Source organism: Biomphalaria glabrata, chromosome 6 (assembly GCF_947242115.1).
Source record: "Biomphalaria glabrata chromosome 6, xgBioGlab47.1, whole genome shotgun sequence".
Classification (NCBI taxonomy): domain Eukaryota; kingdom Metazoa; phylum Mollusca; class Gastropoda; family Planorbidae; genus Biomphalaria; species Biomphalaria glabrata.
In genome coordinates, this window is record NC_074716.1 from 7,109,767 (window position 1) to 7,135,927 (window position 26,161).

Genomic DNA, 26,161 nt, shown 5'->3' on the forward strand with positions numbered 1-26,161 from the left:
ATACTTATTTCGCTTGATGTCGATTATGGGGAATGATCAGTACATTATTAATGCGGTTGTAAGGGAGGAGTTCTTTCCCTTTCCCTCGTTAATTTACATGTCTTCTTTCCTGTCCGTGTCTGCGCTTATTGGTTATATATCCGCATTTGTACACAATGTTTGGGATACGGACCATACATTTGTAACCCAGAGACCGTCTCTTATGTTTCATATCAGCATAAAAGTTCTGGCTTATGATTTTTACTTTACACAATAAATACAAAGGGGGGGAAAGTGGAGTAGTTGATTTGGAGAAACGAAATAAACAGAAACTTAACTCTTTCTCACCTAACTGACGATGCAAACATTGATTCCACTAGAATGTGGTAAATAATTATGGAGAAAGAGAGTTAAAAACAAAACTCAAGTAGATAAAGAAAAGATTGGAAAATATTTTAATAAGAATGGTTCTATTTATAAAGTGCTGTTAACAAACAAAATGTAGGCTCAGGGCGCTGTGATAAAATTACAGACATAAACACGAGAGCTAAAATGACAAACTAGTCTAAACAAGTTTTAAACAGAGAGGTCTTAATGTTCTTCTTGAATGTAGTGCAATATGTTGTCTGCCTCAGATCAATGGGGAGTTGAAAGTTATTTTTCAAAAATGATATCAAGAGTGACATTTCTTTCCCGGCTATCTGTGACTGCATTTAGTGCATAGGAACTGAGCTTGACTGCTTTAACTATTTTGTTATAACTTGTGATAAAAAAAAAAAGTACCTAGTTCTAGTTGGAAAACACTGCGTGTTGCGAACCAGTAGTTCAATGCTGTGATATGGTAAGATACTTTAAAAAGATTATGAAGTGTACATCATGTATGTGTGTGAGTGTGTGTGTGTGTTTGTATGTGAATTGAACTTTCAGTTTAGCTCTGTACACTTAACTACGTAAGTATAATTCCAATTATCGTCCAGAAACAACCATAATTTTATAGCTGAACCTAACCACTTTATTTGCATGAAAGGGAGAAAAAAAATATACTTTTTTAAGCCTGTCATCATACAATCTGCGGTTTAGTTATTTAGCTTAATAATTTATTTTTTAGAAGTTTGACAGAGTATCTGAGTTATGAAAAGACCTACAATAAAGATCACTCATATTTTTTTTTATTGTATCATAATTCAAACATTACCTCAACACAGAGACTACCTCAACACAGACACTACTTCAACACAGAACGTACCTAAACACAGACAAACAGACAGCGTCTGATACTAAAATTATTTAACGCTATTGAAAAAAATCACATTAAATTTTACTATCAAAATTATTTCTCTATAGCATATAAACCACTTGATAATTTAAACTAATATAATTGCTATTTCTACAGTAAGCAGGTTTATTATCAATAGGCCTAACTAATGCAACAAATAAAATATCTATCTTAGAAACATTATCTTGACGTTATTTCGTGTAAGGCCTAGATTGATTGCGATGATAAACGAAGTTTAAAAAGTTTACTTGTTTTCTAGGTCAGTCTATAAGGTAAAATTTAAGTAAACTCTAAGCTACATTATACAAATAATTACATGTATTAATCAGTGGCGTTACTAGGTTCAGTGTCAGCCGGTCCGGTTAGCCAATGGTGTCACCTCTCCCTCGGTCACTATTCCCCCTCTCCCTATAAAACAAAACTCCCAAAATAAAAAGGATCATTGATTTGTTTTTCTTTTTTTTTTAGTTGATCCATAGTACAATGAGCTAAATACCCTTTTTTATTCATAGTTGCATAACTATAAATGGGAATTGAATATATGTCTTATTAATTCATACTTTTTCAATGACATCGTAAGTATAATATCTTCATAGAGTAAGATGTAATATTCTTAACATTTGAAACAGCAACTGAACACTTTATCTAATTAGACTCTTCAAGGAAACTGTGTTACATTCTACTTTTGGCTTTTTAACCACGAATGAAACTATTAACACTTTTGTAAACAAAATTCCAGGATGAAAAAAAAATATAAATACATAAATGCAACATTTATAAGCTGGTAGGCGCGGCGGCTGAGCACTAAAGCGCTTGGCTTCCGAAACGGGATTCAGTGTTCGAATCCAGGTAAAGACTGATTTTTTTATTTAGGGATTTTCAAGAGCCTCTGAGTCTAATTAGCCCTAACTAGTGGACATTAGTCTGGGAAAAGTAAAGGCCGTTGGTCGTTGTGCTGGCCACATGGCACCCTCGTTAATCGGAGGCCACAGAAACAGATGATCTTTACATCATCTGCCCTATAGACCACAAGGTCTGAGAGGGGAACTTTACTTTTTTAATAAGCTTCCAAGACATACTGGAAAAGTCTACTGTTCATGACTGCAAACTTTTACATTTTGTCAATAACTTCATCAATGTCAGTATGTTTTGCCATTTTTAGTCGCATAGGCAGCATTGCCAGATTTAAAAGACGTATCTATCGCAACGTGAATGTTAAAAAGTTTTTATTTTTTTTTTCCCAGGACTCCACTGACACGCAAATAAAATAAAACAAAAAAAGACTTACAGAAAAGAGTTGGTATAGATTCTTTAAATTCCCAGTAACATAAGAATAGTAAAGACTAAAGTACTGCCCTGTTTTTAGCTTTTTTAAAAAAGTAGCTTTTACTGCTTTAACTCTTTCTCTCCTAACAGACGATACCAACGTTGATTCCATCAGCATGTGGTAAATAATTACGGAGAGAAAGAGTTAAGATTTCTTAGTCTTTGGTACTACATTGCTGTTCAGTGTCAAATCATCATGTACAGTTCTAATTTTGAAAAGGACCATCTTTCTTTGCTGAAATAAGACTTTTTGGTGAAATTCGCTTCCAATATATTTGCTTCCTCGATGAGCGCTATCATACTTCTTAACATTGCTCTCTTGTTATTTTCTTCTTGTTTCTTTTTCAATCGAAATGCCAAGCTGGTTTGATTTGAGAAGAACTTTCTAAATAGCAGTTTTAGCTCACTGTGTCACGGTTTTAGTAGAGAAAAAGTTTAATCGCTTCTAGCTTGACCACCACTAGGTCCATACCTTTAGTTTAGAAGGAATTTTGTGTAGCAGTAATTCTTCAGGTAAAGTACAGAAATATAAAGATACACCTTTCAATGGTTTTAACCAGCCTCTCTAGTATCTATTTTCAGATCGTTGACGAGGAGTTCAAATAGCTTTCATCAAATCTTTTTTTTCATGGTTCTATCAGTAGCATAATGTGCTCTCCAGTGAATGTTGATACTAATTAATAACACTCCAGTACCTTATTTTTGGATTGTCTATTCTGGATATACTTCCTATTCAAGATGTAGATTTTCTGGCATTTTGATAGCATATTATTCAAAATTATTGTACGAAAAATAAATAAGTAAATAAAATGTATATATCTACATTCCCTTATTAAAATTACCAACACACGCACTCGGAATCTAGCTTTTTTTTTTAAATAATTTTAGTTTTTGCAAAAGTGGCATTGTTTCACTTGCTTGTCACTCCTCTGGTGAGTGTCAACTGTTCTCACCCCCTCTCACTCCCTAGGAACGCCACTGGTATTGATATAGAAACTATCTTTCAAAAAGTGAACTTATATTTCTATCCAAACTTGTTCTAGATACAGAAATCTCAGGGAGGCTATTGGTGTATTTAGTCTTGTAAAATCTTCAAAGATACACACAAATAGTCAACGAAACAAAAAGAATCCTTAACCTTCATTATTTAACGGCTAAATAACTACCCAAAAAAAATGGAAAAACAGGCGAAAAAACAACAGCTGGAAAACGAAAAACAGCAACAAATATATGAGTTAGAGAAAGATTTTAAAGCAGGGCAACTATCCATATGTCTTTCTCATGGTGCACAGGATGAGACGTTAATCAATACAGTGGACACTGGCATATATAGCGATGTAAAAAATATATTGGAAAAGCATAGAGAGTCGATTTCACAGGACGCATTGAATACTTGTTTGATAAAGGCGTCAGAAAGTGGTCAAAAATTGGTACTGACTTTACTTCTAAAATCTGGGGCGAACGTGAACTGTTCTGATCAGTATGGAAACAAACCTTTAATGGCATGCGCCCAGCGGGGTTACTATGACATGTCTAGAATACTGATTACTAACAAAGCTGATGTTAATAAAGTCAACAATGTTGGAGAAACTGCTCTCCTGTTGTCCGTCACTAAATATGGCTCAGCTGATATGGCACGACTGCTTGTGTTCAAAGGTTCAAAGGTTAACGCTAAAAACAATGAAGGTTACACGCCTTTGATGAAGGCTGTTGATGTTGGTGATCTGGAGGTTATACACATTTTAATTTTAAACGGTGCTGATGTGACAGATTCAAAGGGCGGTGAAACCGTTATGGAAAAAGCAAACAAAAAGGGCATTCATTTATTTTTAAACGTTTTTACCGACTGCAAAATTTTGAAACAACCAACTTTGATAGCCGCTGTTAAATATAGAGATTTGAACTTGATTCAAACAGTTCTATCATATGAGGACGGCTGCATAGACCAGAGAAGCTCCACAGGAGAAACAGCCCTTGAAGTTTTCATCGATTTGATCCTATCTGAGAAGAAAGGCTTATCCCCTGAAGACAAACAAATTATTAACCTTCTTATTTTGGAAGAGTATAACTCTAGGAAAAGCTCTACACCCAGAATGAAAAATCATCGAAACGCCAAGAAATTTCCATTGGTAAAAGCTGTGCAGCTCGGAGACGTTGATATAGTGAAATGGCTGTGTATCGCAGGTGCTCAAGTTAATGATCCAGATATCACTAGCAAAAGCACACCATTAACTAACAAATGGACTCCGTTGATGAGCGCTGCAAAAGAAGGGTTCTTTGAAATTGTAGAACTTCTACTGACAAAAAACGCTGATATTGAAATCAAGGGAGCTGAGGGTACAGCACTTGACCTGGCGATGAGTCACGATCATCTTGATTGTGCCAAACTTCTTATTGAACGAAAGGCTAGAAACGGAAACCCTGAAGCCTTTAGACTTGCAATACAATACAATAATTTGACAGTGTTTCTGCATTTAATAAGTACATTCAATAAAGACATGACAGATCTTCGCTATTTGGACTGGTCTATTCAATTTAACAGTGAAATCGTATTTCGGATTCTTTTAGATAAGAAACCAGATATAAATCAAAGGTTTTGTCGATCTCACTACAATCCCAAAAGTCCCATCCCTAAATCTGTATGTCTGCTTCATATCACTGCCTCTTGTAATCATATTAAATTTACAGAGATGCTACTTCATAACAATGCTGACCCTAATGTAACAGACTCGAATGGCAACACAGCACTTTTCTATGCCAACAAAGATATCTGTGATTTGCTGCTGAGATTAGGCGCAGACGTCAATGTTAAAAACGGAAAGGGCCAAACGGCAATTTTCAGTGCTATAGAGAACAGAATGGCGGATGTGGTCGAATCATTACTAGAAGCGGGGGCTCTCATAAATCTGCAAGATGACTCAGAAGAGACACCGATGTTCAAAGCTATTTATACTCGTAATCCTGAAATAATCGCATTGTTAATCAAATGGAATGCTGACACAAAGACTGTCTTAAAAGGTGGACACTCGTACTTAACAGAACTATTAAAGCATCCCCCTGTATTTTACTATTCCCATGAGGCCAGAGAAACTCAAATTATCCAGCACTTGTTGACAACAAACATTGATATCAACTGGGAGAATGACGACGGGAATACAGCCTTGATTCTGGCATGTGACATCGGATTGGACGATGCTGTGCAACTGCTGCTACGTCATGGGGCTGATGTTAACTTTGTGAACAAGTTTGGTCAAACTGCTCTTTCCATTTCTCTCAGAGAAAACATGGACATTGTGAAGATACTGCTGACCAGCAATGCCAGGTTCCTTTCTCTTATAGACTGTCAACAGGCCGTATTATTTTTCATCAATAAAAACGATGCTGATGTGATTCAGTTAGCCCTTGGTCGAGGTGTCTATCCTTTCTTGGTCAAGTCTGATTACCCTGGTCAGCGTATTTTCTATAAGGACTACAGATATGACGACGATGACGTCTCCCCACTGTCGCTGGCCCTGCAGGAAGGATGCCATGACATTGCTGAATATTTAATTGAAACTAGATTCCTGACAGGATATGACGTCACTGCGCTGATAAGGACAAAAGAGTTTCAAGACTTCGAACTTAGAACTGAAAAGAGTAGTGATAGTATCTTCCACAATCTACTGTCGCTGTATACGCTTAGCTTCGTCCAGGTTTCGGACTTGCTTGGCGCCACTCCAGATCGGGAGAGTAGAGTCGATTCTCTGCCACTACCTCAACCAATCAAACGCCAACTTTTGTTTCAACACATGGATACTAAGATGAATATTATTACGACAATTAAGTAAATATAACTCTTTGTCTTTTAAAGACACTGTATTCTATCAAGGTTTAATGTGCTGGTAATTTTTTTTTGTTTCAAATAGAAATTTACTTTATTGGTTAATATGCATGACCTAATGCATGACGCGTAGGACGTAATCGTCTTCTTTTTTGAAATAACGTCTGTTATCATATAAGATAAGAAAATAAGATTTCTACTAACCATAGTCATAAAAGGAGGATTACTTATTTTTCTTAACTCTTCATTATCCTATTCGGCTGAGGCTTTGCACAAATACTTTTGCTGAGTAAAGTTTCAGAAAGATTACTTCAATAATTATTGAATTATATTTTTTTATTTACTGGTGAAGCCAAGTGTTACATCTATGAAGCTGAGGGAACAAACAAACGTGAATGAACGGTGCTATCCACCCAAAGTGCACCCCGAGTACAGCCGGCGACCCGTGACAATAACCACGCACATTTAAATCAATATAACCGAGGATTTTTTAGAAGTATTTTTTACATTTCACTTTTTTTTTTTAGCGGCCCCCGTAAGGAAAAAGGCGCTATAAATTTGTTCAAAATGTCCGTCTGTCACATTCAGATCTCAAAATCTAGAAAAATGAAAAATATTATTTCACCATGCGATGCGGCTTCCAAAGTGTAGGCTACTTTTCGTGTTCTAAAAGCAAACCGTTTAATTTATAAAATCAATTATGCAAGCAATTTTTTCATAAAAATATACCAATTCTTAAACAATACATAAATGTAAGAGAGATAATAATACAATATGTTAACAAAGAAAGATATTCTTTTGTGTATTTTCAGTATTACTAAGTCAAATATACTTATAAAATGTACAAGAAATGTTCATAACAAGTATAAATATTAGTTAACTGTGTTTTTTCTGGTCAACTGTCTGCAAGAATTAAAAGAAAACATTTGTGTTTGTTTATAAAGGCTAAGTATGCACTTTGTATGTCAATATCACGCACATTTTTTTAAATGGACTTTTTATGCAGCGACTTTCGTGCAGTAGCGTGAAGGCGCGGTAAGACATGGTACTAAGCTAGTTCCCTCAAAATTTTTAAATTATCAAACTTTATTTATTTTTTGTTTAGTGCCCCCATCAGGGTAAAAGCCTCTTATTTTTGTGCGTTTTGTCTGTTGGTCGGTCTGTCCGTCACGTTTAGATTAAAAAAAAACTAAAATATTTTGAAAATTTGATTTAACCTTTAATGTTTCTTCCGAAACATTGCGATAGTTTTACTATGTAAATAAATTGTTCCGGATGTTTTTATGATAAAACAAATCAATGCCAACGAATGTTTGTTTGCTCTTCTAACTTACATTACATTTAATTTCCAAGCTTAAACGTTGCGAAAACACAGGACCAATCATATGTTGTTCCGTTTTTTTTTTAATGTAAATAAATGCTAAATGAAAATCTCTATAATAACTTGTATTTCAATAACTATAAACTTGTTCCGGACATTCTTTTATAAAAAATAAATTATGTCAAATGATTGTTTAAAATCGCAATACTGACTTACATTACACTTATATTCTTTAGCGCATACGCGGCATAGGAACTAAACTTTATTGCTTCAACTATTTTGTTATCATTTGCAATTAAAAAATATACACAGATCTTGTGGGAAAACACGGCGTGTAGTTTTTATGCTGTGATATGATAAGAGACTATATATAGATTATGACGTGTACTTAATGTGCCTGTGTTGAGTGGCCTTACTTTAGCTCTGTACACTACGAGAAACTAAACTTGTAAGTATAATTTATAATTTTTGCCAGAAATAAGTAAAATTTTTAAAAGCAATAGTTGAACATAAGAAATTTATCTATACGACAGCGTAAACAGAGATTTACTTTGTTAGCCCTGTCATAGTATACGGTCTACTGTATAGTTTGTTAGCCCTGTCATATTATACGGTCTACTGTATAGTTTGTTAGCCCTGTCATATTATACGGTCTACTGTATAGTTTGTTAGCCCTGTCATATTATACGGTCTACTGTATAGTTTGTTAGCCCTGTCATATTATACGGTCTACTGTATAGTTTGTTAGCCCTGTCATATTATACGGTCTACTGTATAGTTTGTGAGGTGATAACGTATTTTCAAAGAATGTCAGAATATCAGAGTAATGAAAAGACCTACACTAAAGATCAGTCATATATTATTTAAAATTGAATATTATTCAAACATTACGTCAGACATTTCCTCATAAAGGATATTAGCTCATCACAGACACTACCTCATCGCAGACACTACCTCATCACAGACACTACCTCATCACAGATACTACCTCATCACAGACACTACCTCATCACAGACACTACCTCAACACAGACACTACCTCATCACAGACACTACCTCATCACAGACACTACCTCAACACAGACACAACCTCATCACAGACACTACCTCATCACAGATACTACCTCATCACAGACACTACCTCATCACAGACACTACCTCAACACAGACACTACCTCATCACAGACACTACCTCATCACAGACACTACCTCAACACAGACACAACCTCATCACAGACACTACCTCATCACAGAAATTATCTCATCACAGACACTACCTCATCACAGACACTACCTCATCACAGACACTACCTCAACACAGACACTACCTCAACACAGACACTACCTCATCACAGAAATTATCTCATCACAGACACTACATTCGCAGATACTACATTATCACACATAATACCTCATTACAGACACTTACTCATTACAGATAGTACTCATAACAGACACTACCTTATCACAGACACTACCTCATCACAGACACTACCTCATCACAGACACTACCTCATCACAGACACTACCTCATCACAGACACTACCTCATCACAGATATTATCTCATCACAGACACTACATTCGCCTATACTACATTATCACAGATAATACCTCATTACAGACACTAACTCATTACAGATAGTACTCATAACAGACACTACCTTATCACAGACACTACCGCAGCACAGACACTACTTCATCTATGACAGAAACTCAACACAGACCCTAGCGCAAGAAAGACTCTGCCTCACCACTGACAACAGGCAGCGTCCAAAACAAAAATTGATAGCATATAAACCACTTAGTATATTACAAAATGCTATTTAACATTAATTTCCATAACCTGCATGCATTCTACAGTAGGCAGCTTTATTAACAATAGGTCTAACTAATGTTTATAAATATCTATCGCCTATAGTGCTCAGTAAATACTGTAATGCGTTTTCATTTAAAGAAAAGTTTAGCATCTGATGCAAACTGAAAGCATTTCGCTTGTTGCAACAAAATAAAATATTCTTCTTCTAATAATAATAATAATAATAATAATCTTTATTATCCGTAAGGAAATTTGTCTTACAATTTGTGCATTACACCAAACAAAAAAACATTATAACTATAAGAAACCAAAGTGTACATTCACACCAGACTCACTCATAATTTACATGTGACAAAGTTTATACCAGATTGTTCTTATTTAATGATTTGATTGCCAGGGGAACAAAAGAGTGTTCTAAGAAACGTTATCTAGACTTTATCTGGTCCAAGGCCTAGATTGATTGCAATGATAAAGAAGTTTAAAAAAAAGAAATATTACTTGTTTTCTATGTCAGTTTTTATTAGCTAGCAACTATTTCTGTAACCTCTAAGCTACCAAATAATGCAATTGATTAAATGTATTTATCAGTGGCGTTACTAGGGTCGGTGTTATCCGGTGCTGTTGGTTCATGGTGTTACCGCTGTCCACTTTCACCATTCTCCTTCTTTCCTCACCCCCCCCCCCCCAAAAAAAAAAATCCCAACTAAAAACGATCGCTGATTTTTTTTTTTGATCCATAGTACAATGAGCTAATTAGCCTTATTAATTGATTGGTGCATAACTATAAAATAAGAATTGAATCTATCTTTTAACTTTTTCGTTGACTAAGTCATTTTTTCAAAGGTTATTACATAAATTAAGATTTAAGATTTTTGAAATTGGAGACAAATCTCACAGCAACTGAACACGTCTTTTTAGACTTTCAAAGACTTTTAAATGGCTCGTTTGTACCCACGAATGAAACATGCCAACTTTCGTATAATAAATCCAAGAATTAAAAATAAATAGATATATGCAAACCTTTATAAGCCTATAAGAAACACACTTCTAGAAATGGAAAAAGTAAACTGTTCAGTACTCTAAACCGTTGTAGGCATGACCTAGTACATTAGAGTCGTATCTGTGGCATTGTTAATTTCAAATACTTTTTAATTGACTTCTTTTTTTTTTTAGTTTTTTCAGATGACTCCACTGACATGCAGATGATAAGAAACTGTTGTAGACTTTAGCAGTGGCGTAGCAATGGTGGGGAAATGGGGTAGAATTTGAAAATCCCCCACTTGAGGGGAGCCAAATGAATTCTATTTTTACATTAAATATTACGTCATTATCTCATGTCATGATGTCGAATATCAAAATGCAGGGGCCCCAAAAGAGTTTAAACCCTCGGGCCCCCAAATGATGGCAAATCCCTAGCTACGCCCCTGAGACTAAGTAAAAAGGGTTGGTAGAGATTCTTTAAAGTCCTAGTGACATATGAATAGTAAAGTTTCAAATACTGCACTGTTTTTAGTTTCTTTAAAAGTACTTTTGATGCCTTAACTCTTTCTCTCCGTAATTATTTACCACATTCTAGTGGAATCAACGCTGGTATCGTCAGTTAGGAGAGAAAGAGTTAAGATGCCTTCTTAGCCTTGTTCTTGCAATGCTGTATTGCGGTACATTATCATATTTTGAAACAGACATCAATAATTCCTTCGTTGCTGAAACAAGACATTTTGGTGAAATTTTTGCTTCCAACATATTAGCTTTCTCATGTGTCGCTATCATGTTTCTTGTCATTACCGTCTTCTCGTTTCTACTTCCTTTTTTTTTTTTCATTGAAATACCATGCTGGTTTGATTTGAGAATTTATTCCATTAAAATAGCATGCTGGTTTGATTTGAGAATTTATTCCATTAAAATACCATGCTGGTTTGATTTGAGAATTTATTCCATTAAAATACCATGCTGGTTTCATTTGAGACTTAATTCCATTAAAATACCATGCTGGTTTGATTTGAGACTTTATTCCATTAAAATACCATGCTGGTTTGATTTGAGACTTTATTCCATTAAAATACCATGCTGGTTTGATTTGAGACTTTATCCTATTAAAATACCATGCTGGTTTGATTGGAAACTTTATCCCATTAAAATACCATGCTGGTTTGATTTGAGACTTTATCCCATTAAAATACCATGCTGGTTTGATTGGAAACTTTATCCCATTAAAATACCATGCTGGTTTGATTTGAGACTTTATCCCATTAAAATACCATGCTGTTTTGATTTGAGACTTAATTACATTAAAATACCATGCTGGTTTGATTTGAGAATTTATTCCATTAAAATACCATGCTGGTTTCATTTGAGACTTAATTCCATTAAAATACCATGCTGGTTTGATTTGAGAATTTATTTCATTAAAATACCATGCTGGTTTGATTTGAGACTTTATCCCATTAAAATACCATGCTGGTTTGATATGAGACTTTATCCCATTAAAACACCATGCTGGTTGGATTGGAGAACTTTCTCAATATCATTTTTAGCTAACGTTCACGGTTTTACTAGGGGAAAAGTTTAATCCCTTCTAGCTTGACCACCACTATGTCAATATTTAAAATGTTTTCCATTAGTTTGAAATATTTTTCGTGTATCAGCACCTCTTCCTTTAAAATATAGAAATATAAAGTCACAACTGGCATTGGTTTTGAGTTGCTTCTCTAATATCTGTATTTTCCGAGCATTGACGAAGAGTTTCAATAACTGTCATCTAATCGTGCTTTCGTGGTCTAGCAGTAGCTTGATGTGCTATCTACTGAAATGTTGATTATATTTAATGACACTCCATTACGTGATTCTCATATCTCCAATTCTGGACTTACTTATCAAATCCATTCACAAATTTAGATTTTATCTCAGTAAAAAATCGACGACAAAAACAATACAATTTATTTGCTAAAAAATCATCCAAGAACGAAGTATTTTTCTCCTTTAAAGGTGTAATGTTTCTGGCATTTTGATGGCATTTCAATCGAAATAATTTGTAGCTAATATATAATATACATAGATCTACATATGTCCCTATCAAATGTACATAAGTATATTAGAGACTCTAGCTACTGTCACTTTTGTTAAAGTCTGTTTTCACATACTTGTCAACTCTCTAATGGGTGTCAACTAATTCGGCTCGCAAACCTCACCCCCTAGGAACGCCACTGGTATAGAAACTATCTTTCAAAAGTTGAACTTATATTTTTATCCTAACTTGATTCTAGATACACAATCTCAGAGGCTATTGATGTCTTTGGTTATGTAAAATCTTCAAAGATACAGAAAGGTAAAAAAAAAATGAGTGCTCCGCCCCCTTCACTTAAAGATAAAAATGCTGTTAAAAAAATAAAAAAACAGGCGAAAAAAAAGCTGCTGGAAAAAGCAAAAAAAGCAACAAATGTTAGCATTGTTGGATGAGTTAGAAAAAGATTTTAAAACAGAGCAACTATCAATTTGTCCTTCTCATGGTGCACAGGATGAGACGTTAATCAATACAGTGGACACTGGCATATATAGCGATGTAAAAAATATATTGGAAAAGCATAGAGAGTCAATTTCACAGGACGCATTGAATACTTGTTTGATAAAGGCGTCAGAAAGTGGTCAAAAATTGGTACTGATTTTACTTCTAAAATCTGGGGCGAACGTGAACTGTTCTGATCAGTACGGAAACACACCTTTAATGGTATGCGTCCAGCGGGGTTACTATGACATGTCTAGAATACTGATTACTAACAAAGCTGATGTGAATAAAGTCAACAATGTTGGAGACACTGCTCTTATGCTGTCCGTCACAAAATATGGCTCAGCAGATATGGCACGACTGCTCGTGTTAGGTTCAAAGGTTAACGCCAAAAACAATGAAGGTTACACGCCTTTGATGAAGGCTGTTGATGTTGGTGATCTGGAGGTCATACACATTTTAATTTTAAACGGTGCTGATGTGACAGATTCAAAGGGCGGTGAAACCGTTATGGAAAAAGCAAACAAAAAGGGCATTCATTTATTTTTAAACGTTTTTACCGACTGCAAAATTTTGAAACAACCAACTTTGATAGCTGCTGTTAAATATAGAGATCTGAACTTGATTCAAACAGTTTTATCATACGAAGACGGCTGCATAGACCAGAGAAGCTCCAAAGGAGAAACAGCCCTTGAAGTTTTCATTGATTTGATTCTATCTGAGAAGAAAGGCTTATCTCCTGAAGACAAACGAATAATTAATCTTCTTATTTTGGAAGAGTATAACTGTAGAAAAAGCTCTACACCCAAAAAGAAGAATCAGCGAGGTGCCAAGAAATTTCCCTTGGTCAAAGCTGTGCAGCTCGGAGACGTTGATATAGTGAGGTGGCTGTGTATCGCGGGGGCTCAAGTTAATGATCCAGATATTGCCAGCAAATTTACACCATTGACTAGCAAATGGACTCCATTGATGATCGCTGCAAAAGAAGGGTTCTTTGAAATTGTAGAGCTACTGCTAACAAAAAACGCTGATATTGAAATCAAGGGAGCTGAGGGTACAGCACTTGACCTGGCGATGAGTCACGATCATCTTGATTGTGCCAAACTTCTTATTGAAAGAAAGGCTAGAAACGGAAAACCTGAAGCCTTTAGACTTGCAATACAGTACGATAATTTGACATTGTTTCTGCATATAATAAGAACATTCAATAAAGACATGAAAGATCTTCGTTACTTAGACTGGTCTATCCAATTTGACAGTGAAGAAATATTTTCGATTCTTTTAGATGAGAAACCAGATATAAATCAAAGGTTTTTACGATCTCATTACAATCCCAAAAGTCCCATCCCAAAATCTGTATGTCTGCTTCATATCGCTGCCTCTTATAATCATCTTCAATTTACAGAGATGCTACTTCGTAACAATGCTGAACCTAATGTAACAGACTCGAATGGCAACACAGCACTTTTCTATGCCAACAAAGATATCTGTGATTTGCTGCTGAGATCAGGTGCAGACGTTAATGTTAAAAACGCAAAGGGCCAAACAGCGATTTTCAGTGCTATAGAGAACAGAATGGCAGATGTGGTCGAATCATTACTAGACGCCGGGGCTGTCATTAACCTTCGAGATAGCTCAGACGAGACACCGATGTTCAAAGCTATTTATACTCGTAATCCTGAAATAATCGCATTGTTAATCAAATGGAATGCTGACACAAAGACTGTTTTAAAAGGTGGCCACTCGTACTTAACAGAAATGCTAAGGCTTCCACGTGTTTTTTACTATTCCCATGAGGCCAGAGACACTCAAATTATCCAGCACTTGTTGACATCAAGTATTGATATTAACTGGGAGAATGAAGACGGGAACACAGCATTGATGTTAGCATGTAACATCGGGATGGTTGATGTTGTGCAGTTGTTTGTAGAGCATGGAGCTGATGTTAACTTTGTTAACAAGTTTGGTCAAACAGCTCTTTCTCTGTCACTATCAGAAAACTTAAATATTGTGAAAATACTACTAACCAGCAATGCAAGATTCAATTCTATTTTACACTGTCAACAGGCGGTTTTCTTTTTTATAAATAGAAACGATGCTGATGTGATTCAACTAGCCCTTGGTCGAGGTGTCTACCCTTTCTTGGTCAGATCTGATTACCCTGGTCAACTTATTTTCCATAAGGGCTACAGAAATGATGACAATGACGTTTCGCCACTGTCGCTGGCCTTGCAAGAAAGACGCCACAAAATCGCTGCCTATTTAATTGAAGCAAGATTCTTGACGAATTATGACGTCACTAAGCTGATACAAACAGACGAATTCCAAGAGTTCAAACTGAGAACTGAAAAAAGTAATATCTTTAACAATCTACTGTCGCTGTATACGCTTAGCTTCGTCAAGGTTTCGAACTTGCTTGGCGCCACTCCAGAGCGGGAAAGTCAAGTCAACTCGCTACGAATACCTCAACCAATCAAACAGCAACTTTTGTTTCAACATTTGGATCCAAAGCAAAGATAGAGATTCTTTCAACCATTAAATAAATGTAATTCTATGCCGTTATTAGACATTGCTTTCTTAATTTCTATCAAGGTTTAATATATTTTTTAGTTTCAAATAGTAATTTTTATATTAACCCTAACTTAAGTCATTGTAAAAAAAATTTAATCATTTATTTGTACATCTTTTTATTACAAATCTTAAATCAACTCACTTTGTCTGTCTGTCTGTGCCAAATATTGCACACGTTACTCTACCACACACCTTTTCTTGGTTGAAACTTTGAAAGTTGAAACCTTGCATAAATATTAATTGGCTAGAACAAGACATGAATCGATTTTTAAAAAAAAAGTAACCTATTAGTAAAAATAAGTATTGGTAATTTTTTTAGATACCGAAAAGGGAAATTAATCCTTCAGTATTCACAGAAATGGCTCAATATGTAGGGTTTAGACACTTATATATATAATTGGTCACATTATTTCTCCCCCGCCCATTTTCGGATCAAATTAAAATTTAAAACAATAATTTATTGTACCTAACAGACAGACCACACAAAACTAATAGCGTCTATTCCCCTTTCCGGGCCCGCTAAATTTTTTTTCAACGATCATTTCATTAATTGTTGAATTAAGTATTTTTATTCACTAATAAAGCCCAGTGTTCCTTTTATGGGATGCAGGCAGGGGCGGTCTTGGTATATGGGCATTCGGGCAAATGCTCGGTGGACCGAATCCAAATGCGCCAGTTTGCTACAATGGCACGTATTAAATTGTGTTAATTAAGGGTTTTAAAGTATTCTCTTAGAAAAAAAGGGGCCCACCTAGCGACGAATTTTTTTAAAATCCTGTACAGACTCTCACAGTGTAATGGTTTCTACATACGAATTTAATCTAGCACATTTTCCGAAATAATGTAATAGTCTATATTCGTAACCAGTGCTGCTAGTAGGATTCCTCTTGCAGGGCCTACACACTTTGCGATTGAAAAGCAACATAAGGCTTATATTCCGAATTAGACAGCCGGTCTACCGCTGGGAGCAGGGAACTAGTAATCATATTGTATTTTTTTAAATTATCAAGTATCAGTTATATATCTTTTTGCACACGCCCGCACTTTGTAATCTTCCTTTTATTAATATGCATCTAGAGTAAAATCAAAATAGATACAGAATTATGAAAAATAAAATTTAAATGTTTATTTTGTATATAAGCTGTCTATCTTTATAATTTAATTTTATTGTTTTAAATTAATAAACACGATCAAATTGTTCAGTTTTAAGTTATCTTTCCTTGCCTTCATCTTTAATATTTGAAGTTCCGATATTGATTTTTGCTATGGTCGAACCATCTTCTAGTCCAGGGGTCTCAAACTCGTATCAGAATGTGGGCCACAGTGGAAAGTAACAATCAGTCAGCGGGCCACACCACGAAAAGAGAATGTTTTTTCATTAAATTTTACAAACACTACTGTCACTGCAGTTAAATGCTAAAATAAAGTTTGTATATAATTATTAATTACATTTATTGTAGTTTATACATGCACAGGCAGTTTAGTTTACTCAAATAAGTTGACGTTGCCTCTGTCACTAATAAAAAAAATGCAGAAACTGTAGTTCCCCCCCCCCAAAAAAAAAATATTACTACTAGGCCTACTGCAGATGGCTCGTCACTCATGTTTCTGTCCACTCAGCTGATAGCGTTTGGCAGAGACCAGACCATCGACGTTAGGCCTGAAGTCGCGTGTAGTGGCAAGCCGCAAGTTTGCTCTCAGATGCTCATCAGTCAATCTTGATCGTAATGCTGTTTTGTTGATCTTCATTCTGGAGAAAAACTGTTCCCAAACGTACGTACCCCCAAACATCGCAGGAATTCTAGCAGCTGCGCAAAATAAGTTTGGAAACTTTTCTCTGTGATGAAACTGATAGAAATCTAGAACGCCAACATCAGCGTATTTTTGCTTCAGAACAGTGTCACACTGCAGGTCCAGTAGTTCCACCTGGACTTCCACTGGAACATTTTTCACGTCAACTGATTAGCCACGCGGCCAAACGGTCGGAGCAGTGATATAATGGTGGCCAGATTCTAGCCGCTATCGGCCAGCGGTAAGAATCAGGCCACCGTTTACCCAGCTGAAAGCCTAAGCGGTCGGTGGGCGACAGTGACACCACATTTACTGATTTGTGCAGTTGTAAATCATTTCACGGCTTATATGTGGTCATTGTAAATTTTATCTATTTTTTTATAAACTCTCGGACGTGGTCGCGGCCACACAAAATAGTTTCGCGGGCCACAAGTGGCCCGGGCCACGTGTTTGAGACCCCTGTTCTAGTCAGATGTTCCTATTGCGTTGACTCTTTTGTGATTCCCTGAACATGAGCTCTGAGTAAAAATATTAGTAAATTGTATCAAGGTGTCAAAGGTTACGTCATTGGTCATAAGTATCATAAACATTGGATCAAGTGTTTTCACTGATAAAGGAACTACAAAGTCCTACTTCTAGTTTAGGTTTAGTTTAAGCTAAGGGAGATAAGTTAACCAAAAACATTTTTGCTAAAGATTTTTGTTTTGTTTTGTTTTACACATTAATAAAACAAAAATAAATAAATAGTCACCAACATGTAATAGTTACTGAATATTATAAATTTATTTTGCTTATTGTCAATATATTAAATTCAAACTATATAGATAAATATATCTGGCATAGTGTCTATTAACGTATAGAAATTAAATCTTAATCAACAGTATACTAACGTTGCAACAATGTTATAGATAATATGTCATATTTTAGACGCATTTAGGCAAAATCATAACATTACATATCGGTATACTAAAACATATTTTATGATCTATACGTATATCTGGAGACTATGTGCACTTGGGTTAAAATAAAATTAAAGGACTTCTATTTTACGTATTCTGGGCCAACGTCTTCACTTAACATTTCAAGGGTGCTTTTTTATGTACATTTTTAAGCTTATTAGTTTAATATTTGAAAATAAACTATAAGTTAGTGACAAAAACATTTATCTTATCTTATAAATTATAGACGTTATTTTAAAACATACACTAAACATAAAATGTTAATCTAGTTATGCTTGTTGTTTAGAGACTTAAAGTCATTGGTTTTCTCCCGCTGATTCAGGCAACCCGTTCCATGCAGTAATGGCACTAGGGAAGATGAAAATGTATACACTTTCGTCAGCATATAAAATGATAGAATTACTCCATCTGTGTGTCCTTTTATTAGGCTTTGTTATTAAATTTGTAAGTTATTATTAAGTGTTTTATGTATAATTGCTACTTTAGATTTTGATCTTATGTCCTGTGGTATCTCTCACTTAGATAACGCACCACCTTTTACCTGTGAAATGCGAAATATTCTAGAAAAAAAAATCGTAAAATTCTCAGGGGAAGGAACTTATTATTTTTCTTTTCAAGCAATGTCACTGGTTACATCCCTTGCAAAGACTGACATGCGGTCGTCTCCCATGCGGAGTAAGTGTCCGACCCAGACCAGCTGTCTGACTCTATACTGTCCACATCAGCCTCCACCAGAACAAGGAATCATATCTTATATTGTTTAAAATGGCATCAATTATTTTTTATTCAATCATGTAATTAATTTATAATAGATAATAACTAACAATAATACATTTGTGTGATAAGAAATATATGACTTGTTGTTTCTTGAAGCTTGACTTTCATGCTTTTAGCTTGCTCAGTGTGCTATAATCTATTTAATTTTGTGGACCAGTTGGGAAGAGGGTTTCCGTGCAAATTCTTGAATGCGACCTTTAGGTCTCAAGCCTCATTGACCGACGTGCTAGCCACTGAGCTATTCATGTACTTATAAAAATTGAAGGTTCTATAGTCTTAAAAAAAATCTCTAGCATATTTTTTGTTTGTGAACGACCCTCAAAAAAAAGGAGGCTTTTCTCCCCTTAGCTTAGTACATTTTATATATAAAACAAAATTACTGAACCCTTAAAGTGCTGAGATGTTTTAGTATGAGTGCACACAAAATGGAATTACAATTCTGATGTTTAGAGGCTAATCTATCACACGCGTTTTAAGAGTTAATTGATACTAATTCATCAATTAATTGGTTATTTCTTTTTATTCGTGTTTTGTCATCGACAAATAATAATTATACGAAATGTCAATTTGATCCGAGAATAGGAAGTGGACGAAATAACGTGTACAAGACTCCAGACGGACAGACTGAGTTGATATAAGCTTTGTAAAAAGAGAAGTATGCCAGATTATATGGTTCGCAGTTACTTAAAAAAAAATATACATTCGTCATAAATGAATAGGAAATAAAAACATATTTTACTTCGTAGTTTTCGTAGCACTACAAACATTTTTCGCTGCTATTCGGAAGGTAGTACATGTAAATAGTCGATGTGTATGTGTGACGTTAATAGTCATATGGATCTATCATTTAACCTGGACACTTTGTGTTTTATATGAGGAATGTCATTTAAAAACAGCGGCTGGGCTATTTAAAAGCAAATTAAGGAATTGGAGTTTTTAATATCACCAATAATGTTAAAAGAGCATTCCAGATTTCTGTTTAATTAGTTGCATTCTGCATTTTTCAATGCTTCAGTATAAGTGTTTTTTAATATTTATTATTCATAACCATAATTACAATAACATTCATTAAAAAAAATTTATCGATTATCTCCCTGCATTTGTGGTGTGATGATTGTCGGTTGCTTTTGTCACTGAAGTGGTAACGTCCCCCGAGTCTAGGCGACACCTAACCTCATGCGAGCAAATCTTTTTAACGAACGAAGGACATCTTCTCTCAAATCTCCATCAAATATGTGTTCGTCCACCATAATGAATATGTATTACAATGCAATGTAATAACACAACAGTTGATATATCATGTCTATTCGAACAGTCAACACTATCTCACTCTAAAATGCCACACATTAAAGCGTTAACATAGAGTCCTGAAATTCAATAAAATTGATAGATATTTTAGTGTTATATATTAACATTATGGTTAACTTTAGAACGATATGTTTCATCACCAATAAACTGCACTGGATGAGAAACTCTGAATACAGAGCACTGTATAAAATATGTTTTATATAGCACACTGTATAAAGCACTATTACAAATTCGAAATTCCGTGTATATAATGCACTAAGCACTGTTATCTGTATAGTTACGAAATAAAATGTCTGAAACAGACAAAGCACAACAGTACTTCTGTAGCTTTGGAAAACGAGGTTTAGCCTTGAACGTTTGACTGATGACGTAGCTTTTGGGAAATATGGTGTCTCTACTTCCGTTGTTGTTATAGAACTTATGATCCACATCTTGTCAAGATAAACATATGGAACTAGACCAGTGTTACTTAATAGCAGCAAAACTGGACACCATGTAGAATATTTGTGTTTATGCACAAATAAAAAACTAGTGTCTAAGAGGGAAGACATATTAGGAACTCCATTTATTACGTAAACACAAGCGGTGTTTTACTGAGTCGCTAGTGTGCAAATGTACATACAATACCAATATGTTGCAGTCACAGCTGGAACGCCAACATTTTTTACACCGTTCAGGAATGGAACCTTGTGTTTGATTCAATATCCGCCAATGAAGTTAATTATATTTAAAGCCTGGCAAAGAAATCTAAATTATAAACCTGGAAACAAAGGATAAGTAGACAAGTTTAAATGAATGGATTATAATCTAACATCATTGCACTTTTGCTTTCTGAATAAGTTCATGTATAAGAAATTATATAAAACAAAAGCATTATTTATCACTTGTGTCTGTTTTCCTATTAACATTTTGTTAAGAATTTTCAAAAAAATATTTCTGGTAAATTGCATTTAACGATCTTAATTAAATAATTATGGTCTTGCCAACTCTCTGTGGACTTAAAATAACTTTGCTTGGGGTGATGAGCGTCTATTTCTTGTTACTAGAAAACAAAGTGAAACATCCTGGTTACAATTGGTGCTTTGCTGTCCCGGAGGAAATTTGTTGAACTATCATTTTATCATCAGATTAACATTGACAGAGAAAAAAAAAACCCTTAAGGCAAGATGGTCCCCGATCAATCTAATTTAGCGTTCCGTTCTTCCACAATTTTCTAATTGTTCGACCTCAATGTCTAGGAAATTGTAGCATCGAAATTTCGAACAAAAATGCTTTGAATGAAATTTGGCAATAAGCGATTTCGTTCTGAGAGTATTGAATGCTATTTTGTCAATACGTACATTAACAGAGTAATTTTAAGATTGTCGTTGAATCGCTGTTGATTTCGGTTAACTAGATTGTATATCCTAATCTTCTCTGTAATTTTATCCATCAATCAGTAAATAATGGATACTAGTTTCTAGTCATTTCAATAGATTTTAGGGAGATCTTTTTGGAAAAAAAAAAGTGGGGTGAATGCTTGCAATTTTGTCTCACTTAAAATCGAATAGAGCAGCACTGGTTTAGTTTTTGTTTTGTTTTGTTTGTTTTTCTGAGTTATTAAAGATGCCTTAATTACTCATTTCAATAACGCTCAAGAGATAAGAAAAGAGTTAAATAAAAAGTTGGATGCCTTGTCGTTATAGCTGTAAACGAACCATACGAAACAAAAAAAAAGTCCTAAAAGATATAAAATAAATCAGTTATCAAAAGTCTTTTTAAGCCCAAGTTTATTCTGGCCATTGACTTTTCAAATGTCTATAAATTTTAGTTATAACTCATCAAAGAAATGTCTGAATTGAGTTTTGTAAAATTGTAACTGTAAAAGTTATGTAATAATCTGTGTTAAAAAAGTCGCAGCTAAATAAAATTTTTATATTTCTTACTATATAAACGCTTTCGCAACATGGCTGGAGTGCACCAGAGTACAATAAATTTTATCAATATAACCACTGAGATTTCGTCTGTTATAGGAACTACAGTCAAGGGACCTAAACTCTATACTCTTTGTGTTTACACTTGGACTCCGCCTGTTGAGTTGTCCATCATAAAAGCGTTGAAAATTTACGTATTCCCACTCATGTTTCTGATAGGATTCAGCGCCAATATGATGAGTGTCGCCATCCTGAAACGGAGCGGCCTGAAGAAACCAACCAACGTTCTTCTACTTGGCATGGTGATAGCTGACAGCATGGTTCTGTTGCAGGGCATAGATTTCGCGGAGCTGTTGTCCTTTCTAGGTCCAAACTATGAATACCCTAAGTACTGCGGGTGGCAGTACGGCGTGCTGGTCAACTATTTTCTACTCGCCTGCGACATACTAACCTACTTCTTCGTCGAGTACGGCATCCGCGTCAACACGACAATACCGATTCTCATCACTCTAGAGAGGTTCCTGGCAGTCTACATGCCGATGACTTTTAAGAAAATCGTAACGACTAAGTCAGCCATGATAAGTGTTATAGCAGCCTATGTCGTCTGGCTACCTTGGCCAGTGTTCTACTTATCCTTGTTTCGCTACCTTATCCAGCTGGAGAAAATCATGCTCTTCGCTATTGGTTTCCAAAGAGACAACCAGCTGGAAATCTACACCCTCTTAAACTACAACGTAGTTCCGTTTTTCTCCACTTGGATGCCCATATTTTTCATCGGCATTGGCTGCATTCTTATATCCATCAGGGTGAAGGTAACACTGAGCAGACGGAAGCAGATGACGTCCAAGCAAGACAGCGCCACCTGGTCAGCCAGAACGACTAGGACCCTTCTGACCACATGCCTGTTCCTGTTCATATCCACCATAATTTCATTTTTCTTAGACTATTTTAACAACTCTATCGACGACGGGTACTACTACTTTGAAGAGGAGTGCGCTACGTTAAACTATATGATTAACGCCTCGAGTAATTTCTTTGTCTACATCGCAACGAATAGAAAATTTGCCAAGATTTTTAAAGACATCATCTGTAGGAAGAAGCGAAGGCAACAGATCTATTAAAAGGTTTCATTATTTAGGTAGCCCAGATTGGGTCAAACGTGGTAAAAACGCAAGATGCTTTGTTTATTCTGCATCAATTTTAATATGTTTAATAAAATGTGAAAACAGATTGGGGGATTTGTGCTGACTTTCTATTGGCTCTCTTGTGGCATGCTCTCTAGACTGTCATCTCAATGATTTAATGTGCTTATTTATTGTAGATCTATTTAGCATGTTTAATGTAACATGTGTTGATATATTTGCGATTTACTATATAAGAGATTTCTAAAACTGCAGCACGGATTTGCACAAAATCTTGTACAAAGTTTCCTTTTACCCCTTATGCTCTGAGATTTGCAGTGTGAGTGCAGAAATTTGCGAAAAAATCACTAGCTAAGTAACTTTCTTTCTCTTAGGTGCTCACTAAGAAACGGTTGAATTGATTCTCAATCAGAGAGGTTACGAGAAACATTGTAAACTTTCTATTAAACTACCGTGTCGTAGGTTATGTGATGAAAGTGTTACTTAATATATCGGCAGTCAAGCTTGAAAACAAATGTGCAATATAGGTTTCCGTATTTTGCATATTTTATTTCCTTTAATATAAAATAGGAAATACATGCGTGAACACCACTGTTGGTGTGTACAAAGATCTAAAAATAAAATGAACTCCATAATTCTTTACTGTGTAGCTCGCCTCTGTGGACACTTTGATAAGCTAACTAATAAAAGCAAGTTGAAAGGAACATATTTATGAAGTCATGCATGTGTGTATGTGAGTTTGTGTGTGTATGTGTGTCTATGTATGATAAATTAGTAGAATGTAAAATGTTAGTTCTGTAGAAATAGATAACAAAAAAAAAATTGGTTTAGATGTACATGAATACGAAATCTAGAATTAGAAATCTAAAACATTATTATAATGAGTGTAAGGGGTTTATTAAGTGAGTGTGTGCGTGTTTGTGGGAGGATGTTCGCTTAATACGGTTCGTTTGGGATGGGGCAATTTTTTAACGACCAGCTATAAGTAACGGTTGTCAAGTTTCTTTTCTAATAAACCTATGTTTATTTCAATGTTGATTACTAATTGTAACCAAGTCTTCAACATTACCGTAACGACACATATAACGATTCAAAATGCCCATTCACGGACATATATCTGTTCATTACATATGTTCCAATATAATACAGGCACAGTTCTGGCAAATGAAATATCCAGTATCAATTTAGATATAAAAGCTCAATATCCCATAAGACTGAACAATAACTATACAGAAATAATTAGAGTCTATACTTCAACTCTATAACCAAAATCCAACTGTCCTGGACTAGGAACAAAACCACACTGTTTTATTATGAGTCACATTCCATGCAAAAAAAAACAACAACATGTCACGAATTAAAACAATCCAAAACAAAAACAAAGTTTTGAAGTCAACAACCTGAATTGCCCCCCCCCCCCTTTCTTCTTCTCTAAAGTTAACAGGATACCCAGGTTGACCAGACTGACCAGAACTTAGTCCTGACAGCGGTAAAAAAAACGTTTAAGCATGTATAAGGTGAGTCTTTAGATAAAGCTCAACGAAAGCCTGGATCAATAACTGAAAAAAATAAATAATAAATCAACTGTTTCCTCTTTCGAACTGTTCCATCGGAAGATAAATGCTTGAATGAAAATTTAAGAGTCAAAAGTCTATATGGGAGAGCGTTACGATGAGAAAGGTGGGGTCCGGTTGAAATGCAACATAGAATATATTAAATATTTCAATATTGAATTGAGAAGCGAAAGAGAATGTAAGAATAACTTTTCTGTTGGTGCTGGAGAGCAGTGAAACGAGAAAGAATAGTGAAACTAGAATTCAAGGATTGAAAGTGTATACGTGTGTGTGTGTATATATAAGGGTGCTGTTATATCAGTTCCAATTTAAGTTGATTGTCTCTGTCATAGAGTCGTATCATGGGCGGGGGGGGGGAAGCGAAAAAGGGGGGGGGAGAGTGAGAAGGACGGAGAGAGAAAGAGAAGGCGAGAAAGAGAGGGATAAGGAGAGAAACAAAGAGAGGAGAAAAAGAGAGCTGTCTATTCTAATCCAACGTAACAAATACTATAAATTCAGGGACTAAAATTATGTTGTGGGGGGGGGGGTCGTTAAACTTTGGGCCGTTTTATTTGAAGGCCAAAAAAGAGAAAGGAGAGAATGTTTAAGCCAAATTAAACACTATAACCTAGGAACAATTCAGCGTGCGTAGCTGGTCTGTAAAGCTAGTCGACATAATTGTCATTCTAGAGAAGCTGTCAAAGTCATAAAAAGTTCATTAAGATGAGCACAATATTAGTTGGCCTCTCTCAGTTGTTGAGACGACTATCATTCATGTCCAACACTTGTTCAGCCACTGTTGGGGCCCTATTTTGAATAAACACTCCAGTCCACAAATGTCACAGGTTAAGGTGGCTTTCGCTTTGGTGGTAGAGGAGCTGGCCTTTTTCTATAGGGCACGCTTTTCTTCCAGGGCTGTGGCCAATGTTTTTGCACTGTCCATAGCTTTCTTGGTCACCGTCTTTCTCCATTTAGTGTGGTCTAGGGCTATGTCTTACCAATGGTCAGTATCAATGCTCACTTTTTTTAACACAATGTTACTTTCTAGATAACTGAAGCTTATTGTTCGCTTTTAATAGTTAAGCAAGTGAACAGGTTATGTTAGG

General features: G+C 35.4%; 2 protein-coding genes and 1 long non-coding RNA gene across 3 annotated transcripts; all 3 read left to right on the forward strand.

Annotated features, from left to right (window-relative positions):
* The first annotated feature begins 871 nt into the window (after positions 1-871).
* On the forward strand, positions 872-15,851 carry LOC106066271 (uncharacterized). Its single transcript, XM_056032141.1, has 5 exons — positions 872-929; positions 3,625-6,404; positions 7,507-7,519; positions 8,635-9,163; positions 12,929-15,851. The coding sequence occupies exons 2-5, from the start codon at positions 3,757-3,759 to the stop codon at positions 15,559-15,561; spliced, it is 5,823 nt and encodes a 1,940-aa protein (XP_055888116.1). The 5' UTR covers positions 872-929; positions 3,625-3,756; the 3' UTR covers positions 15,562-15,851.
* Positions 15,852-18,216: 2,365 nt separating this feature from the next.
* LOC129926826 (uncharacterized) lies at positions 18,217-19,212 on the forward strand. Its single transcript, XR_008778578.1, has 2 exons — positions 18,217-18,806; positions 18,981-19,212. It is a non-coding gene; the product is annotated as an uncharacterized LOC129926826 (long non-coding RNA).
* A 3,180-nt stretch (positions 19,213-22,392) lies between these two features.
* Positions 22,393-23,481, forward strand: LOC106066272 (FMRFamide receptor-like). The gene has a single exon (XM_013225254.2). It carries the CDS (start codon positions 22,393-22,395, stop codon positions 23,479-23,481), a length of 1,089 nt encoding a protein of 362 aa, XP_013080708.2.
* The last annotated feature ends 2,680 nt before the right edge of the window (positions 23,482-26,161 follow it).

Bases quoted from the DNA above. Each gene is read 5' to 3' on its own strand.
- LOC106066271 (XM_056032141.1), top strand. From the start codon at position 3,757: ATGGAAAAACAGGCGAAAAAACAACAGCTGGAAAACGAAAAACAGCAA. The intron at 9,164-12,928 runs GTACTCATAACA...TAAAAAAATAAA, and splicing joins ACACTTACTCATTACAGATA to AAAACAGGCGAAAAAAAAGC.
- LOC106066272 (XM_013225254.2), top strand. From the start codon at position 22,393: ATGGCTGGAGTGCACCAGAGTACAATAAATTTTATCAATATAACCACT.